Source organism: Saccopteryx bilineata, chromosome 2, assembly GCF_036850765.1.
Source record: "Saccopteryx bilineata isolate mSacBil1 chromosome 2, mSacBil1_pri_phased_curated, whole genome shotgun sequence".
NCBI lineage: Eukaryota > Metazoa > Chordata > Mammalia > Chiroptera > Emballonuridae > Saccopteryx > Saccopteryx bilineata.
The window spans coordinates 200,961,855-200,980,959 of record NC_089491.1 but is presented as its reverse complement, the minus strand read 5'-3'; the positions used below and the strand labels follow the sequence as shown (position 1 = coordinate 200,980,959).

The 19,105-nt window shown below is 43.4% G+C and overlaps 1 protein-coding gene across 2 annotated transcripts in view; it reads left to right on the top strand.

The window, feature by feature from the left end:
* The window catches only part of ARHGEF26 (Rho guanine nucleotide exchange factor 26), a 136,132-nt gene extending 118,781 nt beyond the window's left edge, over positions 1 to 17,351 (top strand). For both annotated transcript variants that reach the window (XM_066259059.1, XM_066259058.1), the window contains 4 exons: positions 2,273 to 2,482; positions 13,237 to 13,304; positions 14,710 to 14,814; positions 15,369 to 17,351. In XM_066259059.1, the coding sequence (XP_066115156.1) occupies positions 2,273 to 2,482; positions 13,237 to 13,304; positions 14,710 to 14,814; positions 15,369 to 15,511 (526 nt within the window). In that variant the 3' untranslated portion in view covers positions 15,512 to 17,351. The remainder of the gene's footprint in view (positions 1 to 2,272; positions 2,483 to 13,236; positions 13,305 to 14,709; positions 14,815 to 15,368) is intronic.
* The last annotated feature ends 1,754 nt before the right edge of the window (positions 17,352 to 19,105 follow it).

Genomic DNA, 19,105 nt, shown 5'->3' with positions numbered 1-19,105 from the left:
CTGACCATCTGGGATGCTGCTCTGAGCAACAGAGCTCTTCCTTCCAGTCTAGGCGGAGGCCATGGAGACATCCTCAGCTTCTGGGGCCAACTCACTCCAGTGAGCCATGGCTGCAAGAGGGGAACAGAGAGACAGAGAGAAGCAAGAGGGGGAGAGGTGTGGAAGCAGATGGGCGCCTCTTCTGTGTGCCCTGAGCGGGAATTGAACCTGGGACCTCTACACGCTGGGGTGACACTCTACCACTGATCCAACCAGCTAGGGCCAAAAGAAGTCTTAAGAAATCTTGAGCAAATGGCTTATTCTGAAATTTCTAGTATAGTTGACTGGATAAGGATTTTTATTTTCTCTCAATCCCCTTAAGTTCATACATTTGTGTTTATTATTAAATAAGGTAGCAATTTGATATTGTTCATAGAATATACTCGAATTTACTGCATAGTCTTTTTTTTTTTTTTTTTCTTTTTTTTTTTTTTTTTGTATTTTTCTAAAGCTGGAAACTGGGAGGCAGTCAGACTCCTGCATGCGCCCGACCGGGATCCACCCGGCACACCCACCAGGGGGTGATGTTCTGCCCATTTGGGGCGTTGCTCTGTTGCGACCAGAGCCAGTCTAGCGCCTGAGGCAGAGGCCACAGAGCCATCCCCAGCGCCAGGGCCATCTTTGCTCCAATGGAGCCTCGGCTGCGGGAGGGGAAGAGAGAGACAGAGCGGAAGGAGAGCAGGAGGGGTGGAGAAGCAGATGGGCATTTCTCCTGTGTGCCCTGGCCGGGAATAGAACCCGAGACTTCCGTACGCCAGGCCGACGCTTTACCATTGAGCCAACTGGCCAGGGCCTGCATAGTCTTTTATTTATTGAACAATTATTTGTTGAGCTCTCCCATGTGAACTGCAAAGGTCCATATTCATGATAGAGGGAAAGCTGTATCTAAGCAGGGTTGGGATTTTTCAAGGAGATGAGGGTGTATGCAAGGAGTGATTATAACTAAGTTCCAAGAAATCCAAGCTGAGGGGTTCAGTAAGCATGAATGAGAGGACATGAAGAGTAAGGTTGGGAGAAAGGTAGTAACGTCAGTGGGTTGTAGGAACTGGCAGGTTGAAGAATTGCTGGGGTTGGTGAGAAGAGGTGAGGTAGAGAAACAGGCAGTGCTGGTTAGACTTGTGTTTGCCATTGGGATTACAGAAAGGTGTTGGTATTTATAGTAATGACAAGGTCTTTGGTATGATAGTGGGGGGTTGGCTAAAGTAGGGCAGAGAACAAGATCGTTAGAGAAGGAGAAGTCAGGGAAGGCCAGGATACTGGAAGGCTCTGCTACATGGAACTTCAAGAAAGTAGTAGTGTTGGGGAAAGGGAACCATCAACTGAATTCACGAGGGAGGCTGAAGAGTGATCCAGAGGCCTGTAAAGGACTGTGCTTGTGAGATGGAGACTGCATGAGCTTCAAGCTGAGGATTTTTGGGGAAGAGGAAGTGACATCATCTAGAAGCAGCAATGAGAAGCAAGGAGACAGCTTTCTGGTGAGGTGGCATTCTCTAGGGAGGGTCCAGTTTCTATTAAGGCAAGAAGGTAAAAGGAGGGGATAAGAAGAATTATCTGGCTTCCCTAAGTGAGGGGCATTGTCAGAGGACACAGTGAAAGTGGTCAGGAACCCGCCAAGGAGCTCAGGGAGATGGGGCCAGGTTAGGCATGTTCACAGTGCTAGTGGATATGATAACAGGGCAATGATAAGTACCAGACAGACCAGGGATAGAAGGAGTAGTTCTGGTGGTTTCTGAAGCAGGTGGTGGTGAAGCTATGCATGTTGAAGAGAAGGACGTATTGCCAGAAGCAAGCAGACCTCTGGGACTCTTCTCCTCTCCTGAGCCTGGGTGGTTTGGAGACTGGGAATGAGGCCTTGTTACAGAGAGTTTGGATAGGTTTGGGATTCTGATGGAGGCAAGATTGAGGAAGTGTACTTATTCAAGCATTTTCATGATACATGCATGTGTCACTAACAACAGTTCCAGGATGCTATAAAATGAAACCTGGAAGGTTTTGTATGTCTTCATACAATTTAGTATATTATAGAAAAATAGTAACTAATAGGTTTAATTGGAAGGATTATACTGAATCATCAACAGTAGATATAATTTAGATTACAATTTATATTTTAAAATAAATTGAACTCTTCTTGCCCTCCACCCACTGCCATGCCTCAAACTGTGACTTAAAAAGTGACCAGGTGACAGTCTTACCCACTGAAGTATTGACATGTTTGTTTTCTTTTTCCTTTTAGTGAAGAAAGTTACATTGTCAATGATTATTCCTTACGAGATCAACTATTAGTGGAATCCCTTGACAATGAAGAGCTTAATTCTTCTCCAGGGAAGAACAGTTCCATGATACTCTATTCAAGACAGAGCTCTGCCAGCTATCTCTTCACTCTGACAGTCCTTAGTAACCATGCGAATGAGAAAGTAGACATGCTGCTAGGGGCCGAAACACAGTGAGTATGGGTGGGGAGAGGGTTTCCGAATATCTGGGATCAGTCTGCCCTGCTTAATTGCCCTCAGTCTATAGACTCCCTGGAAATAGTACACAGTGGCTACTATTTATTTTGTTGTTGGGTACCTATTACATGCCCAGCGCTGAGTCTAGCTAGCTGCTTTTTACAGATGCTGCCCATCTTTTCATTGTGGTCCTTTCAATGTCTTAAAAGATGGATATTATTTTTGGTGTCCATGAATCCTGATGGGTGCTTTGCACAGGAGTCCCCCCTTATTTGCAGAGAGTATGTTCCAAGACCTCCATAGTACTGAACTCTATATAAACTATTTTTTTTCTATACATTTATACCAATGGTAAATATTAATATATAAATTAGATATAATAAGAGAGCAACAATAATCACTAATATTAAACAAAACAATAATTATAACAATATACTGTTATAAAAGTTATGTGAGTATAGTCTCTCTCAAAATACGTATTGTACTGGACTCACCCTTTTTCTTGTGGCCATGTGAAATGATACAGTGCCTCCATGATGAGATGCAGTCAGGTGAATGGCGTAGGCAATGGGACACAGTGTGAGGCTCCTATCGACTGTCTTATGATGCAGTTACGGAGGGGCTAACTTGCAGGGAGCATCTACAGCATGAATACGCCGGACACAGGGATGAGTCACATCCAGGACGGGACGGAACAGAAGAGTGGGAGATTTCTTCAAGCTTCTCAGAGCAGCATGCAATTTAAAACTTATGAATTGTTTATTTTTAGAATTTTCTATTTAATATTTCAGATCTCAGTAACTGACACCTGTGGAAAGCGAAACCTCAGAGAAGGGGGTGCTGCTATACTTTAAGTGGTGTGATGTTACATTTAGAGAGTGGTTTAAAAATTATTTTACTTTAGTAATGGATAAACAAATATGACCTCTGAGCCCTAGAAATATGACCTACTTGCTAGTTTGAGTTTGTGCCATACGTTTTCTTAGATATGAAATTGAAGTCCTTTCTCAGCATCTGCCTTCAACCAGACAACAGAAAGCCCAGTGATTTCTCTTATAAGAGATTCTCAGGTTGGGGGACGTACTGGCAAATCCTCTTCCTGTCCTGGGTTTATTTGGCCGTTACATAGCTGTCCGTGTGCGTCTGCAGTTCTGTGAGTAGTTAGTGCCTCATGCATCGTCACTCGGGGGAAGAGAAGGGGACTTCATTTTCAAGTCTGCCTTTTTGACTTGGTCCACTTGGAGATAGTTGACCAATTTATCTGTTTAGAAACTGGAAACCTGCTCTTGGAACAGTTACTACAGACAGATTACACTGGGCCAGAGGGTAGACCAGTGGAGGGGAAAAAGTTTCCCTAATTCTCTGTCCTCTGATGTTCTTACACACATCTCCCACCCATGTCTGCCAAGGTGCCCACACAGCATGTTTAAATGGATCAGCAACTGCCGAATAACCATCCTGAGACTGATAAAATCTTAGCATAAGTAAGTCCAAAGAATATGTCTACTTTTTGAGAGTATTTTAACATTGTGCCTGGTAATTAGAAACATGCATTAAAAAAAAAAAAAAAAAAAGGTTAGCCTGACCAGGCAGTGGTGCAGTGGATAGAGCATCAGCCTGGGATGTTGAGGACCAGATTCGAAACCCCAAGGTCATTGGTTTGATTGCAGGTTCACCGGCTTGAGTGTGGGATCATAGACATGACCCCATGATCACTGGCTTGAGTCCAGAGGTCACTGGCTTGAAGCTCAAAGGTCACTGGCTTGAGTCCAAGGTCACTGGCTTGAGCAAGGGGTCATTGGCTCAGCTGTAGCCCCCCCCCCCAGTCAAGCCACATATGAGAAAGCAATCAATGAACAACTAAGGTTCTACAGTGAAGAACTGATACTTCTTCTCATCTGTCTCCTTCCTGTCTGTCTGTCCCTGTCGCCCCCCCCCCCCCAAAGTTAAAATTAGGAACCATTCATATAAAAGGTGAGATTTTGTATCTCTTGGCACTAGAAATAACTTTTCAAAAGCTGGAAAAAACCTAGAGGGACAGGTTTAGGTCAAGATATTTGAGGTTTGAAAACAGCCAAAATAGTGTTTCACAGAAACTTGAGGAAAAGAGTTTCATCATATGTGTTTGTTTATATGATAAAGAAACGCCTTTTCCTAAAGGTCCCAGAATTCTTGTATTGAAACTGCTGAAAGCCTGACACATTCCTAAGCTGTGCCACTGCGTCTTCCCCTCCGTGGGGCTGACTTGAGGTAGGTGTGGTGATTGCTGGTGTGTGCAGGTGACCCACAGGAAGCACACCCAACCTCAAGGCTGAGGAAGGCGTCATAAAGTGACTGAACTCCTTGTCCAGTGAAAACAGTGCTCAACTTCCTTTGGGCAAGCCAGTCTTAAAAAGAGTGTTTAATATGTCTGAACTTTGGATTTTATAAGACATGAAGGGTAAAAACATCTTAAACACTTTGGAGGTTCATGGTTGTCCAGATGTTCTAGAGAATTTTTAGAAACAGATTTTCTTTCATCACTTTGGTTAGCGATAGTGAAAGTGTTGTTGGTTTTAATCTCTGTTTTCCTTTTCCTTGTGTTTATAAGGACTGTTTATTTTTTATTCAGGCCTTGCCAGCTCTTGCAGAGTTCTTCCTGGCTGTCTGATTTATAATTTATGGCCTCTCCACCACTTGTCCCTCAGATTGCTCAGAACGAGTAGGAAGTAAATTGGCATGTCTAGTTCTTTCTATACCAAGGCTAGGTTCTTTTCTGGGATGTTCTGTAGCATTATTCCCCCCACCTGCCTTTTGATCATACAATGGGATGTTCATTTCCTCAGAAATATTTTCAGAATATCTAGTTATGTCACCCATAAACTCATGGGTATGACTCATATTTGTAGTTCTTTAATTAATGGGAAGAGAACATTCCGGAAAGGGCACAGGGGCAGCTGTCTTCGTGGGTACAGAGAGAGTGACTCCCTCGCTCTTCCTACCACCAACTCAATTTTAGTTCAAAAGTAAATAACTGGACAAATACTCTTAAGCACTCAGACATAAAATAAATAGCCTTGGTGTTGAAATAAAACATATTACACCCTCACACACTTTTCTTTAAAAGCATCAGGCTGTTTTAAAAGTCTAGCAAATTGTTATGTGCCATATTTGGAGATGGGCAGGTCATCCGTAAGCTACTCGGGTTTTGAGCAATCAGAGTTTGGGTCTATCTAGAATGTTTTCTTTGCTTCTAAGATTTATAAAATGTCTAGGAGAGTATATGTTTTTCATGTTTTGTCTGTCTTATGCACAGTTCATATGGTTCATCAGCAGCAATCTAGTGGGGAAAAGAAGGTTTTCACCACCATACTGGCCTTGCATCATCGTAGAACTTCAGATCAGTCACGTATATCCTTTGTCTACTCAGTCTTTGATTTGAAAAAGAATAGGGTTCATCTCTAAATATATATCCTTTTTTGAAAAACCGTTCTCAGTAGAGGCCACCTGGGGATATATAAAATGTACAATCAGCAGTAAGAAGGGTGCCGCTGTTGGGCACAAGGACAGTTCAACTGTCATGACAGTGACCTTGTGGAGGAACAGACCAATAGCATCGATTACATAAGGAATGCAAAAATGCTCACCTAAAGGAAAGTGGGCAAACACCTGGTGAGTAGCTAGGGTGTGCCAGGCACCCAGCCAGCTGTAGAATGTGAGGGGGAGCCTAGGACTGTTTCCAGAGAAGGATGGGACCCCAGAGCTGAAGGAAGTAGCTAAGTGAGGTGACAGTAGATCTCACTTCCTCTGGATCTATATTAGGTCTGCTCTGGCACACTTAATTAAGAACTGTCATGTTTAGACAGTAAGATATGTGGTGACCCCCTAATTATAGGTCTGTGGTCCAGTTCCCTATTTTCCTCAAAGGTAAAATGAGACTCACAGAGGTGAAGTGATTTGCCTGCAGGAAGTGAGTTACTGCCAAAGCTGGGACTCGACCAGGGGTCCCCAAACTATGGCCCGCGGGCCGCATGCGGCCCCCTGAGGCCATTTATCCGGCCCCACCGCACTTCCAGAAGGGGCACCTCTTTCATTGGTGGTCAGTGAGAGGAGCATAGTTCCCATTGAAATACTGGTCAGTTTGTTGATTTAAATTTACTCGTTCTTTATTTTAAATATTATATTTGCTCCCGTTTTGTTTTTTTACTTTAAAATAAGATATGTGCAATGTGCACAGGGATTTGTTCATATTTCTTTTATAGTCTGGCCCTCCAACAGTCTGAGGGACAGTGAACTGGCCCCCTGTGTAAAAAGTTTGGGGACCCCTGGACTAGACCCTGCCCTTCCTCAGTGCAGAGTCCCTGGGAATGAAGCGGAATCTCCTGAGAAGCTACCTGCAGTGTCGACAGCCCCGCCCCCACATTGGCCTTGCTCTATATTGGGAATGGTAGCTTGGAAGCCAGTTGCTATTAAGTGTGAAACTACTAATGTGGTTTTTTTTTTTTAAGTCTAGACTATAAAAAGGAAAAAGTTTGTGGAAACTTAGATAGTAAATTTTTTTAAAATCATATGTTTTGAAATATTTCGTATCAAATGCTGAATAATGTATCCTAAAACTTACTGTCTGCTTTAAACTACCTTTTTTTGTTCCTCTGCCTGTGTTTTTCCCAATTCCGGGAACAGCCTCTTCAGACCTACTCAAATGACCAATGTCTCCCCTGTAAGGACCCAGCCAAGTCTTTCCTCTGCTGGGACACTCGTCACATCATTGCTGCTTGTGGTGATGTTTCCCCAGGAACTGCGAGAGCCAGCCGCGTGCGCCCTCCCCTTACTGTATTACTCCCGACTCCAGCCCACCCCTCAGTCTCTCCTTCCTGCTACAGCTGAACTTTGTTTCTTGCCATGACTATAGTCATTTTTATTGGGCACCAACATCCTTGCAAGTGCTCTTCTACGCACTGGGATGTAGCAGTGAACAGTGCAGAGACCAGGTCCCTGCCCTTGGAGACTTCTGTTCAAGTGAGTGTGCCTTCTCTGTGCCTTCTGCCCTCCAGGAGGGTGACTGGACAGCAGGGAACTTCAGCCAGTCGGCCTGGGCACATGGCCTACAGTGAGCTGGGATACTGTGAAAGTGTTTCTTCTTGATCTAATTAAAAGTAAACATGAGCCTGACCAGGCAGTGGCACAGTGGATAGAGCGTTGGCCTGGGGCACTAAGGACCCTGGTTCAAAACCATTAGCTACTGAGTTCCCCAACACGCATGTGTCTGTGAATCATCTCCTTGACACCGGTATGAGTTATCCGGTCTGGAGACGTGGTGTCATTTCTCATGCTTCTGGTCTGAACGGGTCCATCATGGGCGGTTCTTTCTGTACAAAAGTCCACGGCCACATTCCACGTGTTTCCATTCCACCACCTCCTTCCTAGGACTTCCTGCATGTCACTTATCTTTGAACCACTGTGATAGTCTAGTAATCGTTCTCCTTCTCTCCAGTCAGTTCTGCGTGGTTTTATTACTAAGTCCCACACTCAGCTCCGGCTTTGTCCTTTCTCTTTGTACATAGCAAGTTCCCAATAAATATTTTTGGAATTGACCCACAATTAATATAATTAGCTTTTCTTTATTCAGGCAGGGCAGAACCATAATAGCCACATGCAAGGAAGTACTGCCTCTCTTGTCAGTCTCTGTTCACTGTCCTTTTCGTGCAAGCCTTCTCTAGATTCCACTTGTTTTTCAATATTTGCTAATTAAGAAGATGGTTAAACTTTATTTTGAGGTTGTGTATCTAAATCATGTATACTGTGATATCTATTTGCCTGTTAAAGATCTTAAGTTCTTGTATTGTTAATGAGACAGTAGTCTGTGAAGAATACAAAAGTGTACCTTTTACTACTGTCATTTCCTTTCCCTCTGGGCCTTTCAAGAGGAATGTGGGAGCCAGAGAGTCCCCTTTGTCTGCCCTCATTAAAATGAAGCCCAGACAGCTGCTGCTGGCACAGACCAGAGGCCGTGGCAAGTGGCGTCCTTGGCATCCTGTGTCCACAGTGGAATTTGGGTGGTGTTTGGGTCCAGCACAAGCAGTGATGAGACGTCAGAACCTATTCAGTGGTGAATGCAAACTTTCTTCACCTGTTCTATTCAGCTATAAGATATTATCACCTTACACTATAATCAGAGATCCTTCTCCAAATCTCTCCCTCTCAAAGAGAGCTAGGACTCTAATAAATATGACCGGTACTGTCAGTCGTTCAGATGGCCCATTCCTGGACCTGCTGATAAAGGGGCATTGTTTGCAGGGAGTCTTTTGCCCTCTTCCTGCTTCTGTTAATGATTTAATCTACAGCAGGAAGTCCATGGCATGGAATAAATATAATTTGTATGTCTGATATATCTTATACATCCTTTAAGAAAAATTCACAACATAGACATGACAATTTATATGGGAAAAATATATCTATTACAAGTTGTAGTATTTTCTCCTTGTTGCATCTGGAATCCGTGTCCAATAATGATCTACTTGTACAGTGTCTGTCAGAATTCTTCATCTTTTGTGATCCTCATTACTGGCCCCAGTAAATGAGATATCACCCCAGGAGAGCAGGTGATACTATGGGTCTTTTATTATCCAGGAAACAGATAATTGATCTGCTTTAGATTAACTCCAGGATTCTGGGCCAAACTAGGACTCATGAGCTATTAGAGATGATAAACAAGAAATAATTAAAAAATAATTTAACCTTGTTGCACATTACAAAGCCTTAATTTTAGAACTCTGTGGATGAGGGTAATTATTTTGCTTTGGTTAGATTTTTTTTTAATTAGGTAAATTGAGCTGCAGTCCAGCTTTATCAGGCTTTGTCACACAGCATTCATGATGACATTTTTTACCCTGTGGGTTTCCTTTAAACTCACCTAGTTGAACTGAATGTCAGAATGAACAAAAACAGCATCCCCACTATCTTCATTATGAAGCCTCGGGGTTCTTGTCACCAGAGGCCATGGGTGTAGGGAGTTCAACAGGAACCAAGGTACATTTATAGGTGTGAGAAGGAACACCAAACAGTTCTGGCAAATGCCGTTAAGAGGACGACAGAGGGAGGTGGGCCAGCAGCTGACGTCTCTTTGTCTGTGGAAAGGTCAGGAAGAACTGGTCAGGGGTGAAGTCCTCTGCCGGCGCTCTGTGCGGCTCAGCCTCATCCACAGCCCTGCCTCTTTGTTTCAAAGCTGATTTTCCACTTTCCCAGTGTGTAATCTGTCTTTTCTAGTGGATGCCTGGTATTCAAGGAAAAGTCCAGCTTTGCTGTACCTTCGACTTTGGTTCAATTAAGTTTAGAGCAACTGGGTTTTTAATCACAGGAGAGTCAAGATGAGGAGCTGCCCCAGCCAACTCCTGCATGGGAAACCATGACTGTATCATTTCATGCCTCATTTCAGATAGAGAATTTGGGGGTTTCACAGGGATGGTCAAAAGCACCTCTTCCTGTATCCTTTCTGTCCCTGAGTCACGTGTTCTGTGCAGTGCACTCTGCCCCAGCACATCACAGGCCGCACTGGGTTTTGTGTTTGTGTCCTGCCCCATCTGTTTCTTAACACTGAGCATGGTGAGCTTCAGGGAGCCCTGTACCTCCCTTCGCAATCTCAGCCTAGGCTGGCCCCGGCAAAGGCGGGCGCTCAGTGAACGGGGAAGAAAGGAGTGGTCAGGACAGGCTTAGAAGTTGGTATGCCCAGGTCAATGGTAGGGCAGCCCTCTCTACCCTCTCACTTAGTTTGGGCAAATGGAGAAATCTGTGAACTGGGTGTGGGGTGCACTGTGACTTCATGTGTGACTTTCGTATTGTCCTCAGAGAAAAGGCTGTCTGGAGTGAGCTCTGGACTTGGTATCTCAGTTTAATAACGGGTATGCCTGGGCCCTGGTTTTTCTCATTCTCAGAATTTCGTCTTTTATCGAGTGTCCCCTCCCTGCTTTGGAGATGCTGTCCTTCCTGCTTGCTGATGGGAGAGAGCCCTTGGCAGAGCTCCCAGAGACCCTGGGGGAGTGGTGGGGCTCTGACAGCATCAGACTCCATTGAAGCTATTTCAAGAAGGGGCCCCTTTCAGCAAGGGCAACAAGGAGTGTCTTGTTCTGTCCTCTGGAGTCCCTGTGAGGGGCCACCGTGTCTAAGGGATGCCATTAGCATCCAGGCAGCATGCCACAGGAGTGAGAGATTTCATTTGGACTTCTGGAAACTAGCTACAGGGTGAGGCCACCGCTAGAGCTGGCCAGTCGATACCAGGGCTGTGCCATGCCAGGGAAAGCTTACATGGACTGCAGACAGCAGCGAGTCTGCCTAGTGATGCCGAGTAAGCCAGAGCAGGCCTGAGTTATGGGTGTGGCTTGTAGCGAACATGGCTGGGTCGTGTTCGGCTTCTCTCGGTGAGCAGGTCTTCCATCCAAGATACTTTGTTTTCAGTTGCCTTTATACTTTGCAAATTCCAGTAGAGCCTGAGTTAAAAAAAATCTTACACAACAAAGTGATGATAGCAAAGATTTAAGGGTTTGCTTGGGATTATTTTAAAGGAAATTGTACTTTAGTTGTTCCTGATAAAACCATCCTGAAGCCCTTTGTCATGTGTTAGAGAGCGACAGTTTTTAAAAGCAAGGCAATATCATCAGATGCTGTTTAAACTGAGTATATTCCTCCTTGACACAGAAGCTAAACCAGGTCCCAGCCTTATCTTTGTCTTTTAAAGAGGTCTCTCTCCCAGCAAACTGCTGTTGCCATGCTTCCAGCTGTCTCATTATTTTGCAAGCAGCTGCTAGGGAACACTGCCTCTTGGATCCCAGACCACCTGGCTTTCTATCTGACTGCAGCATATGGCTGTTTTACTGTGAGAGGGTACTTAACACTCCAGACTTCAGCTTTGTCCTCTGGGAAAGTGGAAATAATCATGGAAAGATTTTCTTCCAAGCTTGTTGTAAAGATTGCATTAGATGGTACTTGCAAAATATAGAAGAGTACCCTACCCGGCTCCATAAAACTGGTCAGAACAAGACTCCATTCCTACGCTCCTGGGGTTCCTGACCTGCTGAGAAACAGGCAAGTCAGTAAACGCTGGGGGATCCGTGCAAGATGAGTGACAGTGATGTCATGGGACCACGGTGTGTTCTGAGTCTCTGTTATATGCCAAGCACTGAACTTTGTAGATATGATGCCTGCCTTCGGGCAGGAGTTAACTGTAACTCTTGGTTACAGTTAACCAGGAGTGTGCAGAGAGGACGGTGTGGGAAGAGGATCGTCAGACTGAGACGGAGGCGAAGTACGGGTCTGCATCAGAAGAGGCTCCCTGACAGGGAGGCAAGGCTTGTGTTCTCAGTGTGGATGTCTCAAACAAAAAAGTCAAAGGTGGACAACATAGGATTTCATTTTCATAAAGAAAAGGACAGGCAAAAGAAACATAGTCTCTGAGGATGGAAATCACAACAATGGCTCCCTTTGCAGGAGGTTGATTGAAATGAGAGTGGAGGGAGCCTCCTGGCGGTCTCCTGACCTTGCAGCACATGTACATGGGTCTACCTAAGTAAACACTCACAGACACGTGAGAGCAGTGCAGAGCTTTATTTAGTGCATGTTCTTCAATTAAAAAAATTTTAAATAGCAATTATGGGTTGGCTCAGTTCAGTAAAAACAGGGAGGAAAGGTCGTATTTGAGGTAAGGTGTGGAACAGCATGACATGTTCCAGTGGATGGAAGAAGGATGGATGCACATGGAGGGTGAAGATGGGATGACAGTGAGATGCATCTTTTAGGTGTAAGCTCTTAGGGGAGGAAAAATGTTTTTCAAGTTCTGATAAAGACATCCCTCCTTGAGAAGGTAGGGTGGCACTAGTAGAAATGAACCTTGGTTGGAGTTAAGGATGTTAGAACTTACATGTCGTGTCATGTTCGCATCCTGCTCACGGGCTTTTGGGGAGGAGTGCGTGACAAGGGATGTCAGGTCCTGTGTCTGCCGTGTAGCATGGGTGGAATCAAGCTGCTTAAGAGATTTCAAAGTGTGTACGTGTATTTGGTTCATTTAATTGTAATCTCAGTGTTTGACTTTCCAAATCATAAACTATATTATGGAGTGGTGTTTGCATACCGGAAACTTTTGATCCTTTAGTTAAATCTTTTGTTTTATTAATTATAGATTAATATTGTATTAAAAGTCTTGGGGGTTTTTTTTCCTTGAATTATTTTGGCTGTACTCATTAAGCCATTTTAAGTATTTGAGAATGGTCTAACACGGTCAAAAAAATTTCTATTTCAATAAAGCTGATATTTGACAATATTAGTTGTATGGGGAACAGAACTTTATGTCAAGTTTCTCATCTTTTCTGAAAGTGGTTTGAGTGTGGCGGGAAGGGAAGAAGAGTGGAGAGGGTGATTTACAAGGACTTTTTCTTTTGAAAGAAAATTTACTTTTTTGAAATGTTAAACTTGAGATTATCAGTGTACTAAACATTTTTTTGTGATTGCAATGTGTTAGTGCTATCCGCTCTTTATTAAACTGTTACATGAGAAATTCCACTTAATCAATAGCTAGCCAAGTTTATTCATACTCTTGACGATGACTAGTCTTTGGCCTATATTAAGCATTCCAGATTATCACTTTAAAACTCTTAACCCTTGATTTGAAAACCAGCCCCATATATCCTTAGATAATCTGTCCCGTTTGGGGGGAATGGCTTTGCATTTTATTCTGTGTCTGAACTCCTAGAATCTTTCAACTGGGTGTCCTCTCTGTGTTTAGGAGTGAGCGTGCCCGCTGGATCACTGCCCTGGGACACAGCAGCGGGAAGCAGCCTCCAGACAGAACTTGTAAGTAAATCCAGGGCTGTCTGTTCTGGGATGTGGAACGTGGAGAGGCGCTGCCCCCTGCTGGACGCTGGGATATTAATCGTCCCCCCGAGTTTCCTTCCTGCTGCCCCTCTTAGAACTAAGAGATCCCTGCTTTGGAAGTCAAGGAGGCTAAATTCAAATTCAAGGCTCGGTTCTTCTTTGTTGTATAAACGTGGTGAATTGTTGCATATCCACTGCAAACCTGTTTAACCTTCTACAACTCAGGTGCATTATGATAGACAAACAGGGTTATTGTGAGGATGGAGTTAAATAATATACACAGAAAGCCCTGCTTGGACTGTAAATCTCTAAATTTCTAGCTACAGTTAAGGCTTGTTAGCTTCAAGGCTAAAGCTGTATGGACAATCTAAATCTAAGCTGAAATGTATTTTTAACCTTAAAGAAAATTGCATTACCACTCCTTTTGACATTTTCTTTTTTTAAGTGGTAATGTTAACAAAATGTATTTTATTCTTCTGGAGAGCTAGGAACTGGTACAGTTACAGGGGGTGTATTAGTGCCTCAGTGTTGATGTTATGCTTCTCCGCTGGTTCTAGCTGGAAGGTCAAATCCAAAGAATAAGGGAACCAGAGGCAGATTTAACGGCAGGTGCACCAGGCATGTGGGCCCTGCAAAACCCCAACTTCACACTTTTTTTCTAATGTAAGGGGCCCAATATTTTCTTCTGTGCCTGGGGCCTCAACCGACTGTAATCCGCCTGAGGGCAACAAAACTGGTTGTCCTGGAACAGTCAAAAACCATAGCTGTAAACTTCGAGCCACAGCTGAAGTGATTGGTATAAAAGTTCCTAGAATTAAGTTTTGTATTAAAAAACAAATTAAGAAGTCTCATCTGTCAGTACCAAGTCACTGAAGTTAATGGTTTTATGATGACTTAGCATAATGCGGAACCTCTAAAATGTTTTTTCTAACTTCCGGTTGGAGATCTATTCCTCAATCTCTTGGCAGCTTTTCTGTGCTGCTACTGATGGGTTTGGGGAGGACGTTGGGTGAGAGCCTGGAGAACGGGCTATATTGTGGATTTTATCATCAGTTGCATGCTCTTAGCAAAGTACCTAACCTGTTCCGCCTCAGTTTCCCCTGTGCACAGTGGCTGTTTTCTGCTCCATTGTGTGACATGACTAACATGATGGGATTCAAACATCATAAAAGGCCTCTCTAGACTCTGAGCTTCTAAAATTATAAAGTTCTTAGCTACGTATGAGAGTTCTTGGAAAAGATCTGCTTCTTGATAAAGCCTAACTTGTTTCTATCCATGCCAGCCCTGAATTGCACAGAAAGACTGAGTAAATGTGCACGGTTGATTTGTACCTGTTTTGTTTTTCCCTCTGCTCCTAGCTCATGATGTTCCCTTTCCTCCTCAGCACTGACCCAGGTGGAAATCATTAGATCATTTACTGCCAAGCAGCCTGACGAACTCTCCCTGCAGGTGGCAGACGTGGTCCTCGTTTATCAATGTGTCAGCGATGGTGAGTGAGAGTGTTCTTACAGGGCACACTGTGGTCCAGCATTCAGGGTGTGAAGAACTAAAGCGTCTCCTTTTTGTTACTAATGCTCATATCCCATCTCCCTTCGGTTTTCTCATACGCACCAGCCTCTCCTCTCTACATGTTATTGCTGTTGCATGGTTTTGAATCGGGATGCAGTCACATAGCTTGTTATTCAAAAGGAATTGTGAAAAGTTATCCTTCTTTCCCAGTGCCCCTGTGACCTACTTCTCATCTCCAGAGTTCTTTCTTCCTTACTTAAACACACACACACACACACACATATTATATTTTCCTGCTGCCCCTCCCAAAAGCATCCTCTCACACAGCTCAGCCCAAGCTCACATCCTGTCTCCGCTGCCTCACTTTGAGGTTTCTGGTTATGTGCTTCCCCTGGTTTGGCAGTCATTCTGCCTTGAGACTTTCCTCCCTCTCACCTTTCATCTCTGTGATTCCCAGCACCCTCTTGGAGCCGAGCACAGTCAAGGTTCATCCAAATACGTGTTGCTTCATAAGAACTCTGTTCTTCTTTGCAGGCTGGTATGAAGGGGAAAGACTACGAGATGGAGAAAGGGGCTGGTTTCCTATGGAGTGTGCCAAGGAAATAACATGCCAAGCTACAATTGATAAGAACGTGGAGAGAATGGGACGCTTGCTAGGACTAGAGACCAACGTGTAGCCTCTCCGGTGGCCTTGTGTGACTGTGAAACTTGCATTACATCGTGGTGGGTGGGTTGGTTCCAGGCTGGTTTCCTTGTTAATTAGAACACAGCACATTTAACTCAAAGAGTGAGCATGAGCAAGATTTCTGTATCTTGAAGGAATACCCAATTTTGTAAATATTTTTCCTGCTCTTACAGTTTAGATCTGATTAGAGTGCTATGTGGATTTTAACAAGAATTGATAGAGTTCTGAAGGTGAACAAAGTTTATTTAAGCCTCTTCCCAGGAGAGGGAAGTCAACACTTGAAGTTTAGCCACCTCCCTCATTAGCAGGGAAGTAAGGAGGCCTTGGTTTGAAGTTAAAAAAATAAAATCCATCTTACCCAATACTGCTCTTAAATCAACATAGCCTAATACAACTAAGCTACTCTAACAACATGGAATTTAGATGGTTCACGTATGTGAGAAAATCTTAAGTATAAGACAGGGCTCTAACATTGAACATACTCTCAAATGAGCTGATAAACTGATGTGAGGCTGCTTGGCCTTCAATCATGCAAGGTTTTCAACTCTTTCTACTCCCATTCATTTCCAAATAGGAAATGGGCTAAAACACAGTTTATAACAGTATCAAGGAAAATAGAATTAGTCCTTAAAAGGTATCAAGAAGCCAGCATGGTGCTTAATAGAAATATGACATTTCACCCTTCCTGGTGACCCATTTAGTCTGCACTGAAGGCCTCGTGAGCTGGATCAGAGCCTCTTCATGGCAGGTGTCTGCAGAACTTCATTTCTTCCACTGGTGCCAGAAGTGAGCAAAATCATTTCTAGAGTGTTTCCTAAAGAGAGCACAAAGGCCCAGGAGACTGAGAGGGAAGAGGTGATCTTGACTGGCAGCTGTTTCCTCTGCTCCCTTCTCTTCCAGATGCGTTATTCAAGGGCTCAGATCTATGTGGGATATACTCCAGCTACTATATCCAACCAGGTAGCCAAGTTGGGAGGGAAGTTGCATAAGCGCAGGGCAGGAAGTCTAAGTGTAAGGACTGAGCTCCTGTGCCCTACGTCTTGCCACTGCAGCAATGAGTCAGCGTGGGCACCTGGCCCCTGGACTGCTCTCCATTACCTGTGCATACATTTCTGGGTAGAAAACACACTCCAAACCCTGAGTTCCTTGAGGTCTGAAGTCACAGCAGTGGGCCACAGCAAGAGATGTTTTGGGGTTGGTAAAAATGAAGTCTGCTCCTTTAATGTCACAGACTTTTTGTAGGAGAGGCTAACACATTGTATTATCTAATCGAATGTGATGTTATCATTGAGGAAGGAAAGTAAATTTGTTGCTTGCAAAAGGATCATCTCGCATTGTTCTTGCTAATACTCAGAAGCTAAAAAACTCTGTAAGTCCTGTGAATTAATTTATAAGATGTTAAACAGTTTTGGAAACACATGCATCTTATAAATCAAAGCCTTACTAAACAAGCAGGTTAATAATGTTATTAGAAGAAGTGTTGTTTTAAAAGTGTTGAACACATTCACAATGTTTAAGTTCAACCGTGAATTGTTTTTATATGACAGTATTGTTTTCCAACTTAGTTCAGTTTCTAGAATAGCTTCTCTGAACTGTATGATTTCATTCAGTGACCTGTGGAGAACAGAAATACTCAGTTTTGTCCCAATGAATTGAGAGTGCTTGTATACTTTTGGCGAAATATATGCATTTATAAAGATTTTGTATGTACTTGTTTATTTGTTCTGAAGTGATTTAATTGATTGTAGGATGTATTCATTTAAGTATATAGTTTGCCGAATTCTTGGCCAAATAAGAATTCTAAAAGAGATCAGCAGCTGACAATGAATGGGACACGCCTGTCCTCCTTGGGTGTGTGCTGACATCAGCTGCCCTAGAAGGCTGGAGCATTTTTAAGAGCTAAGCCATACTGTTTTTTTTCATAGTTACACAAAACTACAGGACTGTCTAGCTTATCTTCAATAGTTCATAGTTCTCTACCTGCTGTTGACCCCTTGGAGTATATCTTTTCATTCATTTTGGCCACACAGTATCTAAACCTTCGTGCTTTTAAAATTTTTACAACCCTGTAAATCTTGGTGGAAGGCAAAGAATGACTTCCGTATTAGTTTTCTTTTGCTGTGTAACAAATTTCTATGAAACAACACTCATTTTTTATCTCACAGTTCTGTAATCAGTTCAGGATGGTATGGTGGGGTTCTCTGCTTAGAGTATCACAGGTTGAAGTCAAACTGTTGGCTGGCTGATTTCTCAACTGGAGTTTGGTGTCTTCTTTCAAGCTCATACCTGTTTTTCACACATTTCGTTCCTTGTGGTGATAGGACTGAAGTTCCTGTCTCCTGCTGGCTGCCAGTGTGGGGTGACGAAGGGGATGCTCACAGCTTCTACTGGCTGTTTATATTCCTTGCCAGGTGGCTGCTTCTGTCTATTCAGGCAGCAGTGGCATGTTGAATGTTCTCATACTTGGGATCTCTCTGACTATATACTAAGTATGCTACCAGCTGGGGGAAAACTCTGCTTTTCAAGAACTCATTATTTATTACTCCCACAGGATACTTTTCCTTATGATTAACTCTTCATCATCTGATTTGGGATTTTAGATCTGCAAAATTCTTTTGCCATGCAGTGTAATAGTATCACAGGTGCAACACCAAGGAAGCAGAGATTAGAGCATCTTAGAATTCTGCCTACAGCACCCACTTGAAAACTTTAAAATTCTAGGTTAGTTTGCCAGCATTCCTTGTAGCTAAAATAGAGCCACGTGACAGGACACACCACTTAGAGGAAGCTTTGTTGGATTTCCATGCAAGCCATTGATGGAGAAGGAGTGCCATCTCTGGAAGTGGGGGGTGCCTCCTCCATCCTCCATCCCATATTACTACTACGTTTGCTGGATTTTGGAAGAAAAGCCACAGACAGGCAGAGCTAATCCATAGACTTGCAGTACTAAATAAAGCAGGCCAGAGATGAGTGCCAGGATCTCCCTCGTTGTGGACTAGGTCTCCAAAGGTTTACTCTGGAGAGAGGAGATGAATTCTGGATGACTGCCAGTTTGCTCTTTGGGCTTCTAGATACTAAGATCCTGTAAGCAGGAAACAAAACCTGCTCTGGAAGAAGCTAGCATCATCTTAGTTCTCAATTATTTCCAAAAACTAATCCTAAAACAAAAAGTTCAAAAAAATATTGAGACACAGCATCAAACTTTAAATTGTAATACAGAACATACAACCACAAGAACTGATAGAAAAAAAACAACAGCTAGGTATTGTGGAATTGGGTTTATTTACAAGATTGTTAAAAGAGATACTGGTAAGCTGGAAGGGAGGCTAGAACAGTGGTCCCCAACCCCGGGGCCACAGACCGGTAGCGGTCTGTGGGCCATTTGGTACCGGTTCGCAGAGAATGAATAAATAACTTACATTATTTCCGTATTATTTATATTTAAGTCTGAACAATGTTTTATTTTTAAAAAATGACCAGATACCCTGTCACATCTAAGACTCTTGACGCTTGTCTCGGTCACGTGATACATTTATCCGTCCCACCTAAAGGCTAGTCCATGAAAATATTTTCTGACATTAAACCA